At 41.4% G+C, this 18,501-nt stretch overlaps 1 protein-coding gene across 1 annotated transcript in view; it reads left to right on the top strand.

Moving 5' to 3' along the window:
* cacng8b (calcium channel, voltage-dependent, gamma subunit 8b) overlaps positions 1-18,501 on the top strand; it is a 40,891-nt gene that overhangs the window by 17,263 nt on the left and 5,127 nt on the right. The window contains exons 2-4 of the mRNA XM_017714605.2: positions 4,999-5,260; positions 6,800-7,024; positions 17,425-17,508. Coding sequence (XP_017570094.1) covers positions 6,802-7,024; positions 17,425-17,508 — 307 coding nt within the window. The 5' untranslated portion in view covers positions 4,999-5,260; positions 6,800-6,801. The remainder of the gene's footprint in view (positions 1-4,998; positions 5,261-6,799; positions 7,025-17,424; positions 17,509-18,501) is intronic.

The raw sequence follows: 18,501 nt of genomic DNA, 5'->3' as shown, positions 1-18,501 counted from the left end.
CACTCTCTCTCCCTCTCTCTCTCCACTCTCTCTCTCCCCCTCTCTCTTTCTCTCTCTCTCTCTCTTTCTTTCTCTCTCTCTCTCTCCACTCTCTCTGTCCCTCTCTCTCTCTCCCTGTCTCTCTCTCTCCCTCTCTCTCTTTCTCTGTGAAAGGAATGGGCCAGATCATCATCTCTTTGTCATGAGGCTCATGTACATGATTTTGATTCATGAGTCATAATAGTTGGACATGTTATTCATAATTATCCTCTCATTTGTGACACCATTTATCTAAATTGACTCATAATTGCCTGTAATTGTGACAAGTTGCTCTCGGTTTGTGTGTTGGCATGTTAAGTGCATGGTGTTTGTTATTGTATCAGTATTAGTAATAGTAGGATAGATCAGTATTTGAATATTTCTGGTCATGTTGTCCTGCTGGCTTGTAAAATCAAAGCTCCTGCTGTTGACTGCATGATAGGAATGGATTATGATTGTAAGCTGCAGCGTAGCTGGACGCTCTACAGCCTCGCTAAAATGTTCTCTCACTTTATTTCTGGTGTGAATATAAATAAACACAAATAAATACGTGCACTGTATCCTCCACGATACACTAGCCGTGTTTTTCCAAGCATTCCCTAGCCCATGCGGTGATCTCTATCTCATCATTTGTGGTTTTTCAGCCTTGTTCTTCACACATGGGGATTTCTCTGGATCTTTTCATGATATTAGACCCTCTTTGAAGTCTGTGGTTGAGGAACATTTTTTTTTAATTTTGCATTTTTACTTATGCATTTTTGGCAAATCCTCACTGATAAAGGACTTAGCCTTCCCCTTCATGCTAATTTTACATCCAAGTATGACATCCAAATTTGCATCCAAGTATTACATCCAAGTTTATTTATGAAAAAAAACATTGAAGTTTATCAGGTTGAACGTTCCATATCGCTGCTGTCGTAAGAAAACCTCATATCTCTATTTTTGATGTTTTTCAGTTTTTGTCATAATTTGAAAACGCCTGCTGATCTTTACATTGTGTGTAAATTTCATGATGAATGGACCAAAAGAAACGGCCCAAAATCACTTGGAAAGACATCTGGTTCCATTGACTTCCATTAAAAGTAGGTTTTTGAAAAAGTAGGTGAAACCCAGCCCTGATTGACGGGCTAATCAGAACGTTGACCAGCTACTGCTGTTTGAACATTGCAAAGTTAACATCTTACAGTTCCAGTATTTGCTCTATTGCGTTTGCCATATGCTCCTAGTATCCCAGGTGGTTCTCGTCTATCATCACAGGAACTGAAGGCTCTGATTTTCTCTGTTTGGACCCTTTTGGTGTAAAATAAAATGATACAGCTCCAAAGTGAGACGTGTGAGCAACAGTAAAGCAGCTGAAAACTAGAAGGTTAAAGCTTGTGAATGAGATTTAACTTAGTTTGACAAAACCAGTCCAATCCCAGGTGGTTGCTAAGGGGTTGCTGTGATGCCCCAGGTGGTTGCTGAGGTTTTGCCTGATGATACCATTGCTATGGTATCCCAGGTGGTTGCTAAGGTGTTGCTGTGTTACCCCAGGTGGTTGAGGCTGTTATGGAAATCCGCTGTTGCTAGGGTATCCCAGGCGGTTGCTAAGATTTTGCTTGATCATTGCTACGTTATCCCAGGTGGTTGCTAATGCATTGCTTGGCTATTGTTGTGTTATCCCAGATGGTTGCTAAGGTGTTGCTTGTCCATTGCTGTGCTATCCCAGGTGGTTGCTAAGGTTTTGCTTGAGCATTGCTATGGCCTGGTGGTTACTAAAACGTCTAAATACATGTGCTAGTATGTATGTAATGTTTATGAGGGGCAGAATGAGAGATGTCGTTTGTGACGTCAATTGTGCTAGTCAGATTTTAATTATCTTAACATAAAGCAGATTACTTTCCCCTTGAACATGTTTGAGTGGAAATAAAAGTTTTATCATTGAAAAAAGTACTCAGAAAAGTACAGTTCCATCAAACTTTGCTGAAGTACATGGGGCTGAGTGAATGTGTCGTGGTGGATGTGTGTAGAAGGCTAGAGTTTTACCCCCAGACAAGCCACGTCCTCAATTTTTAAAAATGTGTTCATTCAGGTTTTATGATGTTTTTTCTGAATTATTTCTGAGCTGCTGAGACACGGTGAGCACGGCAGCTAAAGCAGCTTTACAAACTCACCTTAGAAAACCTCACTCTTTCTTTTATTGATCCTTAATTACTTCAGGGACTGATTTAACTGGGCTAGGCTGCCTGAAGAACAATGTGTGCATGTTGATTATATGTCAGATATGTTGGTTTGTGCTCTGTTATAATTTGTTTCTTATTGTTCTCGTTCCTATTGTTTGCTGCTCTCACTGTGCCACTGGCTTTTTAAAGCCATGGTGGAAGTAAAGCTTCTGAATCTCCTTTAGCTAAAATTCCAGAATGTTTGTTTGTTTGTTTGTTTTTTGTTTGTTTGATGAGAAGGGATTTAAATCCATTTTCTCTTAGTTTCCCCCTTTCACATGATGCTACCAAGCTGGGAGCAACAAGGCTACACTCTTGGTTCTTCAGGGCTTCTTTAGTAAAAGCAGTGGTTCTGTATAGAACCGTGAGTTATATATAGAACTGTCTCATGCTTAAATGGTTCTTTGCATGGTGAAAAGTTTCTCCGGATTGATCTATATGGTTCTAGCATGAAAAAGGGCTCTGCTATAGTTACAAGCGTGACATCCTAAGCGTAGCAGAACACTTTTTGGTGCTATGTAGAACCATATACAACACATTCTCCATCAATGTGAAGAACCATTTCGCCATGCAGCGAGCATGCAAACCTAAGTAGAACCATTGTCTTTGTTAAAGACCCTGTGTTTTAGGAGTGTAGATGCAATATACTGTCAATATAAAGAGAAAAGCAAAGGCCCTAAAATTGAGCCTTGTGGGACTCCACGAGAGATTTTACATTTTTTGATGGATGATTTTGGAGCAACACCAAGAATTTTCTATTGATTAATATGATCTAAACCGTTCTATAAGTGTGCCCGAGAGGCCTACCCTGTACTCAAAGCTTGCAGTATCAAAAGCTGCACAAAGATCCTGTAAGACAGAAACAGATCAGCGTTAACCCTGAAGTTATTGACAGTTACCATGATGGTAACACATGGCTACCTTAGCCTTGTAGCTCCAGTGCAAAACTGAACAAGCAAATGATTGAATTCATTTGGGCTAAGATATTTTTTGAGTGAGATATCAGTTCATGCAGCGTTATTTAGATTAAATCGTTAATAAGGGGAAATATGTGTCAGGAGTGACAGCAGTAAGTCGGTATTTACTGTACACCGTGTTTCCAGGAGATATAGAGCCTCTTCACACTTGTTTGGTGCAGAAGCTCCACAGCGCAGACAGGGTGTAACCTATTTTGATGGCTGTGCCATATTGCATTATGAATTATTAACAGGCGAGCACTGAGCTGCATTATGTCTGCTAAATTCTGTTTGCTAAATTATGCGTACTGTGCGGTTGTTCTTGGGTTCTGTGTGTTTTGCGGTTTTTCGTGCATGTGTGGCTTTCTAGTGCCGAAGAACGTCACATCTCTACAGTCACAGAGGGCAGTTCTGTTATGTGGTTTGGAGTTCATTATAATAAACCCAAGAGGAAATGATGTAATTCTTTCTCTCGATTAGTCTTCCCTTTCTCTCTTTCTCTCTCTCTCTCTCTCCTTTTCCTCTCTCTCCTTCCTTTCTCTTTCTGTCTCTCCCCCTCTTTTTCACAGGCTCTCTTGATCAGCCTCTCTCCCTCTCTTTTTCATTCACACTCTCTCATCTCATCTCTCTGCCTCTCTTACCCTCTTTTCTTCCCCTCTCTCCCTCCACCTCTCTCTTCCTTCTCCGTTTCACTCCCTCTCTCTCCCTCCATCTTTCTCTTCTTTCCTTTTTTACACCCTCCCTCTCTTCCTATCTCTCCCTCTAACTCTCTCTCTTCTTTCTCCTTTTCATTCTCTCTTCTTCCCCATTTGTTACGTTCTTTCTGCCTCACTTACCCTCTTTTCATCCTCTCTCTCTCTCTTCTTTCTTTTTCACTCTCTTCCTCTCCTCTCTACCTTTTGTTCTTTATCTCTCTTCATCTCTTTCTCTCTGCTTTCAGTTTCTTTCACCCTCACTCTTTTTCTTTCAGTTTTTCTCCTTTCTCATTTTCCTTTCCTTTATCTCTCTTCTTTCTCTCTGCTTTCTATATTTTATGTACCTTTCTCCATTTTTCTTCAACTTTCTTAATCTACTCTTTCTTTTTTCTCTCGCTCTCTCTCTACACTAATGAAACCTATGGAACCCAGAGAGTTGCCATGGTAACAGCGTAGACCTGCCTTCTTCGCCCTCCGAGCTCCATTCAGAAATCTTTTCAAACTTTCAAAGCCTGAACACTTTCATAAAGTGATAACGGAATTCAACATCTCCCTCTCTCTCTCCCTCTCTCTCTCCCTCTCTCTCTCTCCCTCTCTCTCTCTCTCTCTCTCTCTCTCTCTCTCGCTCCCTCTCTCTCTCCCTCTCTCTCTCTCTCTCTCTCTCTCTCTCTCTCTCCCTCTCTCTCTCTCTCTCTCCCTCTCCCTCTCTCTCTCTCTCTCTCCCTCTCTCCCTCTCTCTTTTCCTCTCTCTCTCTTTCTCTCCCTCTCTCTTCCTCTCTCTCTCTCTCTCTCTTTTTCTCTGTCTCTCTTTCTCTCTCTCTCTCTCTCTGTCTCCATCTCTCTCTCACTAACTGTCCCCTCTCTGTCTCTCTTTCTCTCTCCCTCTCTCTCTCTCCCTCTCTCTCCCTCTCTCTCCCTCTCTCTCTCTCCCTCTCTCCCTCTCCTTCTCCTTCTCTCTCTCTCTCTCTCTCTCTCTCTCCTCCCTGTCTCTTTCCCTCTCTTTTTCTCTCTCACTCTGTCTCTCTTTCTCTCTCTCTCTCTGTCTCCATCTCTCTCTATCTAACTGTCCCCTCTCTGTCTCTTTCTCTGTCTCTTTCTCTCTCTCTCTCTCTTTCAATCTCTCTGCAGTTTCAGACTATTAACGATGGCCGCGTTGACTGAATAAGAGAATTTACACAGCAGAGGAGGCGGCGACCCTGCTCTCAACTCCCTCACAGAGAGAAGAAGAAGAGCAGAAGAGCGAGGGAAGGGGAACGAGTGCAGGGAGGAGAGAAGGAGTGTGTGAGGACAGTCGATGGATGCTGCCCGGATTGACGGGACAGCACATTCTCATCTGACAAGGAAAAGAAAGCTTTCAAAATTGAGTCGAAGGATAGAAACTCGCCGTCAGGTAAGCCATTAACTTAATTTATGCGCTTTTTTGATTATGTTTAAAAATGTATTTTATTTCATATTTTTATTGTTTTATTTTAATCCTTTTGTTTTGTTTTTTTGCCATATGCAATCTTGCACTGAATGTGTCATGTATAATGTCATGTTAACCAATCCCCATTATTTATCTCTATACTTTATTTTAATTAGTGTATATTATTTGTAACTTTTATGATCGTTAATAATCTACTGGGACGGCCCACGGCTAAGACACCTGTTGATATTCTTGCATTGTCCTTTCTCCACATCCCAACTTTCTCCATTCACTCTCTCAAGTTTACATTCAATTTCAAGTCTATTATCTTAGGAAGCAAAAGTCTTTTTAAAAACAATGAAATTCTCACAGGAAAAACAATAAAGCTCAACAGAATAGATTGCTAATTTCAGCTATAAGGCCCATCTTATCAAAGTCAAGTTCTGTAAGTTAACATTAACTTCAACTCAGCTTAACATTAATTCAACTGGGAAATAGATGTAGTACAACCATGGAAATGAGTGTAGTACAACTACAGAACTCAGTGTAGTCTAACCAGGGAAATACATATAGCATCACCATGGCAACTGGTGTAGTATAACCATGGAACTGGGTGTAGCATAACCTTGGAAATAAGTGCAGCATCACTGTGGAAATTGGTGTAGCATAACCATGGATATGGGTATAGTGTAACCATGGAAGTAGGTGTTGCATAACTATGGAACTGGGTGTAGCATAACCTTGGAAATAAGTGCAGCATCACTGTGGAAATAACTGTAGTGCAACCATAGAAATGATCATAGCATAACTATGAAAATGGATGTAGTGCAACCATGGAAATGCGTGTAGCATAACCATGGAAATGGGTGTAGCATAGCCATGAAAATGGCTGTAGTTTAACCATGGAAATGGGTGTAGCATAGCCATGAAAATGGGTGTAGCATAATCGTGGAAATGGGTGCAGTGCAACCACGGAAGTGGGTGTAGCTGAACCATGGAAATGGGTGTAATGTAATCATGGAAATGGGTGTAGCATAATCATGCAAATGAGTTTAGTATAACCATTGAAGTGGGTGTAGTATGACCAGGGAAATGGGTGTAGTGTAACCATGGAAACAGGTGTATTGTAACAATGGAAATGGGTCTACCATATCCATGGAAACGGTTGTAGTGTAACCATGGAAAAGAGTCTATCATAACCATGGAAATGGGTCTAGTGTAACCATGGAAACAGTTGTAGTGTAACCAAGGAAAAGAGTCTATCATAACCATGGAAATGGGTCTAGTGTAACCACGGAAACAGGTGTAGTGTAACCATAGAACAGATGTTGCCTCTTATCCATCAGTAGTGTAGTTATACTGCAGATGGATTATTCTGAGTCAGCCCTTGTTGTAATTCTATTTCTATAATCCAGATCATACCAGCTGGCCAATAACACTTTTTTGTTATGATTTATTATAGTTGTTATGACTAGTTATTATAATAATACGATCAAACCTGCTGTCTCTCTCTCTGTCCTGCAGGCATGGTGTGTGAGAAGGGGATTCAGATCCTCCTCACCATCGTGGGGGCGTTTGCCTCCTTTGGCCTGATGACGGTGGCAATCGGGACAGATTACTGGCTTTACTCTCGGGCTCTGATCTGCAACAGCACAGCTAACGTCACACAGGATGACCCGCACAACAAGGACAAGAAGGACCCCGGGGCCCTCACGCACTCGGGCCTGTGGAGGATCTGCTGCCTCGAGGGTCAGTCGCTTTACTGCCTTTACTGAGCGGTTTTGCTTTAGCCATGCTCTTCCCATGGATGTTTTCTTTCATAGCAACTGTTGCTAGGTTGGTCAAGCTTTGGGTTCTGTTCAATTTAATTGCAGCGCGCAGCAGTTTTTGTCAAAATACCTACAACTAGATTTCAAATGACGTCTATTTTGTATGAAAAGGTTCACTCTGTCCAATCTTAACTGTTTCTATGAAGGAAAATGTGGGAGAAACACACTTTTGCCTATTTTGAGTAACAGTATTGTGCGTTGTGTACCTCTGTCTTGTTGCTCCTCCTTGCTGGTGCACAGTTAAGAGACTGTAGCCCATCTGTTGATGCACAGCCATCCTCTAGCCCTTCATCAGTGGTCAGTTTCTAACCACAGAGCCTCTCCTGGCTGGATATTTTTGGCTAGTTTACCACTCTGACACCTAACAGTGATGCTGTTACTGTCTGGTCAACAGTGGTCCTGTGGTCAGAAACTGACCAATGATGAGTAAGATGGCATGACAATAGACACAGACTATAATCGTACACCTATATAAGGTTGGTGGAGCCCATAAAGTGGCCACAGAGTGAATAAAACTGCATATTCCGTATCGCTGCTGTCGGAAGAAAACCTTGTATCTGGGTCATTCTACAGAAATGTCCACTTTTTCATTTATCCATACAATATCCATTGTCCACTGGTGTTACTGATCCTCATTGGTGTTACACATACGAAAGGAAACACCAGAGACATTTAAAATGAAAACTGCATTTTACTAAACAGCTGCTGCAAAGCATCAAACCACATGTTGCCCATCATGGAATATCCACCAAAATATGCCAATTTAAACCATTTATATTCTATCTTTTCACAATAACCTCAGAATAAAGTCGGTCACACCAGTGACGTCAGCTAAAAGCTTCATATGAGATCATGAGCTGAATGAGAGAATCTCTGATGACTGAGAGACACAGTGGACTCCCCGTGTGCTTTTCTCCATAGATCCTCAGGAAACAGGTTAAAGGAAGGCGAGTGACGTCATCGGTGTGACTTTTATTTCAAAATAAGAGTTTTTTTTGTTGCGCAGTGACACCAGTGACACGACTCCTGGGGAACTTTCATTATATATTTTATATTTATTTGGCTTTTGTTTTCTTTATATAATTTAAATCATATATTCCATAGTCATGTATAGATTATTGTAGTGAAAATGGCAGAAAAACATGTTTTTTTACCTCAAAATATGGCCTGAGCCTTCACACATGACTGTGGGGACGAGCTCTTCTGTGGTGCCGGGAATTCTATATGACTGATTTAAAAACCAATATTGCTAAATTGAGGCTCAAGAAGGTGCAACTGTTAAAATAACGTATTGTTTTATTTTAAGACGTAAATAAATTGTAACCTGAACATGTTTCTCAAGTGTAATATGTCTGTAAATGCTAGGGACACAAAAGCGTTTCTGTAGAACGACCCAGCTACATTATTTTCTTTTTTTCTCAGTTTTTTGACATCATTTGAAAATGTGTGTTTCCCTTTACCCCGTTTATAAATTTCATGCTCATTGGACCAAATGAAACAGCCCAAAATGACTTGGGGTGGGGGGAGTCTGGTTCCATTGACTTACATTAAAAGCAATGTAGGCTTTTTTCCTTTTCCTGTGAAGATGTGAAGTTTTCCTCTGACAGCAGTGATATATTTTAGTAGGTGTTCTCGTGTTTGTGTTAGACTGTATGTAAATCTATCACATGAGTGATATGCCTGAGTGTGGGACGTCCTCCTACACTCCCTATTTACACTATAACATAGGTAGGAAAATGAAAAAAGCACCTGAAAGCCTGATTAAAACGCTGCAGTGACTTTATCCCGAGGCCCAGTCCCGGAGGGAACAGCAGTCACGGACTGTTTGGCCGCGTTTTAACACCTCGTGTTCTCACTCATCCCCTCATAACACTCACTCCAAGCCAGCCTGTGCGGCAGCCATTGTGCTCTGCGACTTTAGCCTTATGGCTAAGCCTCGCCGATAACAAAACATTCAATTAAAGATGAGCTCAGCCTCCAAATCGCCACTTTCTACGCCGCTCTCTCTTACTGTAGCCTTCTCGTTCTCTCCTCTTCTGCAGCAAATCTGTCTTTCTCTCCATCTCTCCCTCTTTCTCACTTTGTCCCTCCTTCCTTTTCTTTCTCCCCTGCCACCCACCCCCCGCTGGCTGCAGCGCTCCACGGTTGGCGCGGTTTAGAGGTCAAGTAATCCTCACTGTCCCCAGGGTTTTGGAGCCAAGATGGATGCTAAGTAGCAGAGCATCTGAGAGTAGGTGAAGTGGAAACAGGACCCATTCTAGCTCTGCATAATGAATGCCATGCCTTGCATTAGTATCTGACCAAAGACAGGGCGACCTGGTCTTCTTGTCTCCCCATCAGATTCCTTTAGAGTCTGAATTTACAGTTTTACCCCAAATGAAGCCAAACAGCCAAGACATGCAGCCCAAAGGTTGGCTGTTATGAAGCTAACGAAGCAAACAAGCAGCGGAAGCTTATACCCAGGGCTGTGAGTAAACCTTTTTGAGCATGTAGCACTGGTGCTGTTGTGGTGAATTTGATCTTATTAATTCTATAGTCTTAACAGTAATTTCTATCATATTGGTTATTATACTGTGTAGATCCTGGTTGAGTTTATCCTGTGGGCTTCTGACTGAAATAGTAGTGGGACCACAGGGTCTCAGTGGAGCTGATAAAGGAGGCATCTGGACAGGAAAGGGGCCCCCTGATTGATAACAATGCCATATATGGGGTTAGACGACCAGGGCTACTCTGGAGAGAATGTATGTTAAATACCTAATATGGCTTGAGAGGAGCCATACATCGAACTGAGGCTGTCTTAATAGAAACCAGATGTGGGCTATACGTCCACAGCAGGTATAAAACCAGGAGCTGAAATGTATGTGGCAGAGACTATTGGCTGTTCACTCCAAGCTGTTTCGCGAAGGCTTGTTTGTGACTTCGACCTCTCAAGGCTAATAAACATCTTTTTATGCAAGAGACGGGTGTCACCGAAGAGTTTATTCCTACACCTTCACAGCATCGCTAATAAATAAACCACACTGTAAAAGTTGCTTGTAGCACAAATGAATTTATCTACTAACTAATTAATATTAATAATATAAAATGACATAAATTCCAAACAGGTTTAATCTCAAGTGTCAGTTTTCACTTAGAAATACAGAAGCAGCATATAAAAGGTTTGTATTTCGATGTTTTGTGAAATGTACAGATAATTTATTTTCTCCATAATTATTTAGCTTTACGACAAGTGGGCACTCACATTTGTAAACATCAATCAAAACAGCTTATGACCTAAACGTAAGCTTATTTTAGAGTTCGATCAGCTAATTCCACTGGAATAGGCTGAAGACATAAAGACAGCAAGCACACACTGCAAAAAAATGGTATCTTGTCAAGTAAAATGATCTTAAAAATTGTCATTAAAGCTAATATTTCTCATGTCGAGATTGTTGGAAGCTTATTTCAAGGTTACCTTATTTCTAGACAGTTTTGCTTGTTTTAAGTCTTTTTATTAAGTAAAATGATCTCACTATATTGGCAGATATATAAGCGAACCTCTGAGTTTGTTCTCTAGTGTTCGTGTTACCAGATAGTAATTTGCATCACAGTTCGCACAACTATACTGGAGCAGTCCAGAAGTGTTGTTTGATTGCACACGTAATGTAGTTAGAACAGCTCGTTAATGACTTAATGAATAACGGACTACAGCTTCCATGAGCACTGACAAAATAATTGAATGAAGGAGGTGCAGGAAGGAGGTCTTTTCTGTATACACATTGGATTCATTTGTCCTTGTACCCGCAACACTCAGTCCGACTCACATGATGTGACATAGGTGCTCACACTGCATGTGAAATGCAGCCATTACAGTCTACAGACACTTTCCAGTACAGCTCTTTCACCACGCTGCACCTCTGAGTCCCGAGCAAAAACACTGGCTGAATCTCAAAAGGCTCCCTGCTCCCTACATAGTGCACCACATATTAAAATAGTGGCTTCTGCTCCCATAAAGTGCATCACTTGTCTAATAAATGGCCTTCTGGGATTCAGCCTTGCTCCACACTGGACAAGCAATGCATTATTTCCTTCAGCACATTTCCCACAAGTGGGAGAGTGCATGTGCAACATACACCATGAGGCCAGTACAGGCCTGAGAGCTTGACCCCTACAGGGAGGGGGTCGGGTGGCTCTGTTGTGCTGACGAGGGCATTTTACTGGCATAGAGTGCAAGAAGTCTGTTAGGGATTACTTAACAGCTCCACACGGCTCCAGACGCCAAACCAAGCCATCAATTTACCGCTGTAAGACTGGATTGCATGAGTCAATGAACTGCTTTCATGTGTCTAGCTTATAGAGCAAGGCTCCCAGAGGAGTGGGTGCAAGGTCAGGTCACGTAGCCAATCTGATTCCCCAAGAGTTGACCGGCGCTTTGGACAGGAGTGTTTGTGTCTGTGCAGCAGTGATGTGTTTGGTGTTGGGAACTATGGGTCATCCATAGGGCCATTTTGGCTCCAGAGGCTTTGAATATTGATGAGTTTACAGGTGTGCAGTAGTTGGATGGCAGCAAACCGGACATTCCATTGTTTTCACTGGAGACATGATTGAAAATTCGGCAACATTCTGCAGGCCAAAGCAGGAACGATCCGTCAAGAGTAAAATTTTCCCAGCTTTGGCTGTTGACTGCAGCAGTGGACTGAACCAATCAGTGTTGAATTCCAGACAAATCAAATTTTATACAACACCCATAAAAGCATGTCCTCCTGCCTTTTTTATCACCTTAAATAAACAGGCTATACTGCTAGAGCTCTCCTCTAGTGATCATCTGTTTTGCCGCCAGTAACACTGTCACCATGCCAAGGTTTCAAACATGTGAACATGGCATATCTGTGAACAGGCACCAAAATGGAGAGGTACAGTCACCGCGATGGTCCCCCCCTCCTGAGTTGGTGTGCCTTACATCTTGGGTGCTTTCCCATTGGCTGAAATCACCTGCAATGCATATTTAAATATCACATGGCTGTCATACATGTGCCAGATTGCAAGGACTTGATAAAGGGATAAAGTTCTATATAGTACCATTTCTTGCTTAAATAGTTCTTTGCATGGTGACATGGTTCTTCAGATTGATGTTGTATATGGTTCTGTTTAGAACCGTTCTGCAAATGGTTATATATAGCACCAAAAAGGGTTCAATGTCAAGTTTGTAAAAGTAGAGGAACCCTTTTTGATGCTGTATAGAAGCATTTATAACATATTGCTTATCAATCTGACAGATGATTTCACCATTTAAGCAGGCGAATGGTTCTTTGTGCTCACAGTTCTATACAGAACCATTGTCCTTACTAAAGAACCCTTGAAGAACCTGTGTACATTAACTACAGATATTTGTTAAACCTCTTAAAATTTCATCAGGAGGTCATTTTTTAAATCTGCCTACTTGCTTGAACTAGACACCTGGCGTCTTTACATTTGTGGTGTAACCGCTGCCCCATAGATTGTTGTTGGGGGAGGGAGCGCACTTTGCGTTGCATTGCATTCTGGGGATTGTAGTGTAGCATGTCGTGAAACGTGCTAATATTGACAAAAAATTTAAATATTTTTGCAGGCCTGGTATTTGACACATGGGCTCTAAGAAGTAGCATCACCCAGCAGGGGGATCACCATGGTGACCGGATGTGTCCAGTTTGTCCAAAGCTGCGCTGACACCTTTCCCTCTTGTGCCTCCCGTCTCTTTCTTGCAGACTGACCTCCGTGAGGACAGTTAAAAAGAGAGAAAACGGCCGAGACTGTCCCTCCCATCTGTCTGCCTCTCCCTCCGTCTTGTGTTTCATCTCACCATCACACTCTCACTCCATCCACCACCACCAGTCACGCTGTCATCATAGTGCATCCTGGTGTCGTCATAATGCGTCAGTCTGTCTGTCGGCACTGGAGCGGGTAGCTATCCAACTGCCTGCATCACTCCAGGGCTTTCTGCACTCTACTCTGTGTGTATGTGGAGCCAGCCTTGTGCTGCGTCCAGTGTGTCTGTGTGTTTAATGTAATACATTTAAATTGGATCGGGAGACCGCTACAGTGCTGTGCAAAACTCAGAGATATTTCTGAGGAGATTAGATACTTTCATAAGGATGGGGAAAGTCAAGGGACAATAAATGAAAAAAACTGGAACTTCACAGAAATGCTTAAAAGCTACAGAGAAACTAGGCCTCCTAACAACCACCCGGAAGAGCTGGTAGACACCAAAACTGCCCCCATCAGATAAACAGCGCTGACCTTTGAGAGAGAGGAGAAAATCCACAGGTGTTTCTGTCCATCCTTCCACTGTGAGAAGACCACTCAGGGCTATGGGTCTGAAAGGATGTGTAGCTGTTCAAGAACCTCGCTGAGAAAAGGAGACACATCAAACAAAGAAGCTGGACGATGGGCTGACCACCCCAGAGTCCAGACCTCAACACCACTGAATGGGTTTGATTACTTCAAGTGTTAAGAGCAACAAATACTAAACCAAGTCCAAAGGCCCTGTCCCATTTCTGAGCTACAGGGCAGTGGTTGAGATCTTCCCTCTGAAATGAGACCCTGAAATAAAAAGAGCATCACTTCATTAACAGCTACCAGCGCTGTTCTGTAGGCGACCCTGCCCGTCTGCAGGGACAGCAGAGGAGGGGAAAGTTCAGCTCCTCACTGCTGGGCTTTAGTTACATTTAGGGCATCATACGCCTTCAAAGAGGGGGGCAGTTATTTATTATCACCCTCCCTAATTCTTCAGTGATATGAAGCTGAAGTTAGATATTCACTAGCTTCTTGCTTGAATTTTCCCATCCCGCCTTAAATGGCGCACCACTTAAGGTGGGACGGGAAATTTAGCTAGCTGCCTACTGAGATATTAGCATACTACTAGCGACTTTTTATGCTTGTAATGAAGGAAAGGATCATATTACACTGAAACAACATTAAACTAAGATAAATCAATGGTTATTGTAATTTTAACACAGTAAATACTCATACTAATACATTTGTGGGATTCTTTGGTCATTTGTTCAGCCATCCGGTTGGTTTTTCTTCTTTTCTCATAAAACTCTGTTCGGAGTGTCTCTGAAAAACCTCCGTTTGGAGGGTCATGTAGCCCTAACACTTCGCCCCACCCCTCTATCTCAGCAAGGATCAGGACACCCTACCCCGAGACATGAACCCACAAAACAGAGGGGTAGGGCTAAGTGGCAGGGGCAAGCAATGGAATGGGGCCTAAGACTGAACTTTGAGGCGTGTCTGCAGATTCTTTGAGAAACTGAAAGTGAGTCTCCTGAAAACAATGGAAGTTGTAATAAAGATAAAGAGTGACACACTGAACACTCAGACAAGCCTTTTTTCTGGACACTGAATAATGAATAACTAGTTTTTAATGGCTATGTTGACTTGAATGAATAAAAAGGTGCACTCTGCTATTTGCACAGCACTGTATGTATTTTTCAGACAGTTTGTATTTACTTCCCTGCTGAAAAAAGCATGCACCATTAAGAGTTTCTGTTGGTTTCCGATGGTTTTGTAATGTGTTTTGACTTTTATAATGGGCTGAAATCACAATGTACAGGATCCTAATGGTTTAACAGGTGACTAATGGCTGGCTAAATGCTTTTTATGGTTTCCTAATAGGATCAAATGGTGTTCTACAGGAAACTCTGTAATGCTAACCATTATGCCAATTCCCCTTAGAAAACAAAACCATTAGTTTTTAATCCTAATGGTTTCTAATGGTTATCTTGCATCAAAGTCCTCACAGGGAAGTCTGTCCACTCAGCGGCTGTCTAAGCCAAACCACCGGGCAGTTATTTCCTGTCTTTTAAGACCAGGCTCCTACATTCTTGAAACATATGGTTCTTTAACGGTTCTTTAACAAAGACAGTGGTTCTATATAGAACCCTAAACACTCCTAAATGCTTTAATGATTCTCTGCGTGGTGAAATGGTTCTTCAGATTGATGGGGAATGTGTTGTATATGGTTCTATGTAGCACCAAAAAGCATTTTTCTATTGTTATGATGTCCAGCTTGCCACAATAGCAGAACCTGTTTGGTGATACATAGCACCCTTTTCAAAAAGGTTCTATATAGAAACATATACAACACATACTCCATCAATTTCACCCTGGAAAGAACTGCTTGAGCACGCAAATGTTTCTTTGAGTGTTTAGGATTCTATGTAGAACCGTTCTCTTTACTAAAGAACCCTTGAAGAACCATCTTTTTAGGAGCGTATCTTGAATGTTGACATAGACCTGAACATGATATCTGACTTAATGACTCAAAAACAATTGAAATCACTCGCAGTGTCTGATAAAAATCATTTAAATAGTTTGTAGTGCTCTGCCTGATTGATGCCAATAAATATGCATAATAATATAATTATAAAAGTAATAATTAATTAAATTTTCCCCTGTTGTGCATTTGTGATGTTCATGTGATGTTAAATACCAAAAAACATGAATATCAGTCAATTCAATGGGCTGCTGACGTTACTGCGGCTTTAAAACTGATATATGTAAATGACCTTTGGTGTGATTGGCTGGCCTGTATTGTACCTCAAACTTACAGCTTCAGGATGAGTGGGCGGGGCCAAACTGCTGGAGCCTGAATGGGACGGGTATATGTGAATGACATCACAAAAAATAGTGACTTTAAAACAGGCTGCTTTTTCAGTTTAGTTTCCATATGTATATGTATATGTATATATATATATATATATATGTGTGTGTGTGTGTGTGTGTGTGTGTGTGTGTGTGTGTGTGTGTGTGTGAATAATGCATGTGTTTTAAACTTAAACTAACAGTATTTACATCCTACTAACTGAAGGACATAATATTATTAATAGAAACTCTGTGGAGACTGCAGCTGTTCCTAATCTTGGTCCTAAGCCTCTTCCCTGCTTTAAAGTGCCTGATTCAGCCCATCATGTAATTACCACTTCTATCATTGTCTAGAGGGAGTCATAGCATTGTGCAGGTCAGTGAGTCCCCAGCTCTGAACAAGCCCTGCATGAAGGTGCTGTGGGATGTATAGTATAGGTCAGATGAATATGAGTACTTGCATGTATTTGATACAAATAATTGTATATTATGCAAAGTTGGGACAGTAGGTAAAGTGCAAATGAAAGCAAAAGCAGTAATTTATAAATCTGCTTTGACCTGTATTTGAATGAAAACATTAAAAAGACATGAGACAGGGTCATAGTAAGATTTGAAGTTGTAAAAGTTTGGACATAATGTTGCTCAACGAGCAATTGCAAAGATTTTAGGCATTTCACTCTCTACAGTGCACAATACCATCAAAACACAGACCAAAACCCACAACTGAATGCCTGTGGCCATCCCTCAGATGGCACTGCATTAAAAGCTGACTTTTGTTATGGATATCACTACTTAGGCTCAGGAATACTTGTGAATAAACACTGTCTGTCGCTTCTTCCACAAATGTAAGCTGAGGCTGAACTTTGTGCAGTGGCATTCACATGTCAACAGCATCCAGAAATGCTGCCACCTTCTCTGGGCTGGAGCTCATCTGAAATGGCCTGGTACTCGGTGGAAACATGTATTGTGTCAGCTGTTCAGACTGTTTTTGGAAATAATGGACGTTGTGTCGACACCAAAGAAGAAAATGACCATCCAGATTATTGTTATTAGTGTAAAAGCTCAAAAGTCAAGGTCTGTCTTGGTGTGAGGTGACCTGCACACCATACTGAACGCATTTTTGAGCGACACATGCTGCCTTCTAGACTCCGTCTTTTTCAGGCAGGTGACACGATCATGGCTGCGTAGTCAAGAGAGTGTGTGTGCTAGACTTGCCTGCCTGCAGTTGAGAACTGTTTACATTGAAATGTGTGCAAAATACAACAACCTTACTGCTACACAGCTGAAGGGCACACAAATTCTACTTTTAAAACAGGATCAGTTTTTGTTGCTGTTAAAAGGAAAAGTGATGTAACACAATGGTAAACATACTCTTGTCATGCATTTTTGTAACGTCTCAGCAATCAAGTTTAGAATGAGGTTATATTCAAGTCGATTAGAAACAAAGATCAAAACATATTGTGTTTTTGTGCTGCATTCAAATTTAAACAGGTCAAGCAGAATTTACCAATCTCTGCTGTCTGTTTTTATTAGCATTTTACATACTGTTCCAACTTTTTTGTAAATGGGGTTATAGTTTATTTTTGCACTCCCCTTTTAAAAGCAAGTCAAAGACAAGACAAGCATCCACGGGTCATGGTGGATGTAGGCTCTGATGTTTAACCTTCAGAATTTATACTACGCTTTGATGTTTGACCCTGATTGTGTTTTTCCGTGCAGGGGTGAAGAGAGGTGTGTGTTCGCAGATTAACCATTTCCCAGAGGACGCTGACTTCGACCACGATGGAGCAGAGTACGTCCTGCGTAAGAAACCTTCTTTTTCTTCTTGTATGTCTAAAGCTAATCTCTAAAGCTGTGTTTACAAGGACATTTTGGTGTCTCTTGGAACTGATTTGAATTTTTAAAAAAATCATACTCAGTATGGCCAAAAGTATGTGGACACCCTTCCTAATTACAGACCTATTGCTAACAGGTGTGTAAAATCAAGCACATAGCCTTGTAGTCTCCCTAGACAAAGTCTTGGATTGTTCTGACTTTAACCGTGGTATTGTCATAGGATGCCACCTTTGCCACAGGCCAGTGATGTTTGTGACAATTCGGCACTGCTAGATCTGCCCCAGACATCTGTAAGTGCTATTATTGTGAACAGGAGCATCTAGGAGCAACAACAGCATTTTCTCTGTTGCAACACTCATTTCCCTTGTATTTCATTTTTTCCCTGATGTCCACTAATAACATTTATATGGTTTATGTACCAAAAACAGTCATAATTCATTTTTACATGACCATTTCTCAACCTTTCTTTATCCTTCAGAATTTAATAGGCTGTTTTTAACACTGAAATATGTAAATTAGCTCTGTTCTAAATGTCCGTCCTGCTTTGTGCCTCGTTCAAATAGCAGTGCAGGCAGAAACACTCTTCATAACTTTATTGTGAATGGGCTAGTAAGTTTGTTGTAGCCTGAATAGATGGATATATGTAAATGCAATGAATTCAAAATGGGCTGTTTTTTGAAGCTCATTTTTCATATGGACTGCAGAGTTTTCAAATATTATGAACATTTGCATACTATATAAAACACATTTTAATGATAATGAGGAAAATATTCCAGGCCCTTTAAAACTAAAATCTTCCAGATGGAGTGAATCAAGGTTAAAATTGGGCTAAAAACCGTGTTGAATCATCTACACCCAGCTTAAGTGCCGTACTGAAAAGACTTGCGCCATGTGAGGAGCCGAAGTCTATTTTTGGTCAGCGTGGGCTGCTGAGAGTCCGGATGAGTGCTGTGAGTTGAA

Source organism: Pygocentrus nattereri, chromosome 3, assembly GCF_015220715.1.
Source record: "Pygocentrus nattereri isolate fPygNat1 chromosome 3, fPygNat1.pri, whole genome shotgun sequence".
In the NCBI taxonomy this organism is placed as follows: domain Eukaryota; kingdom Metazoa; phylum Chordata; class Actinopteri; order Characiformes; family Serrasalmidae; genus Pygocentrus; species Pygocentrus nattereri.
The sequence above is the reverse complement of the archived record's forward strand: the minus strand, read 5'-3'. Positions and strand labels throughout refer to the sequence as shown.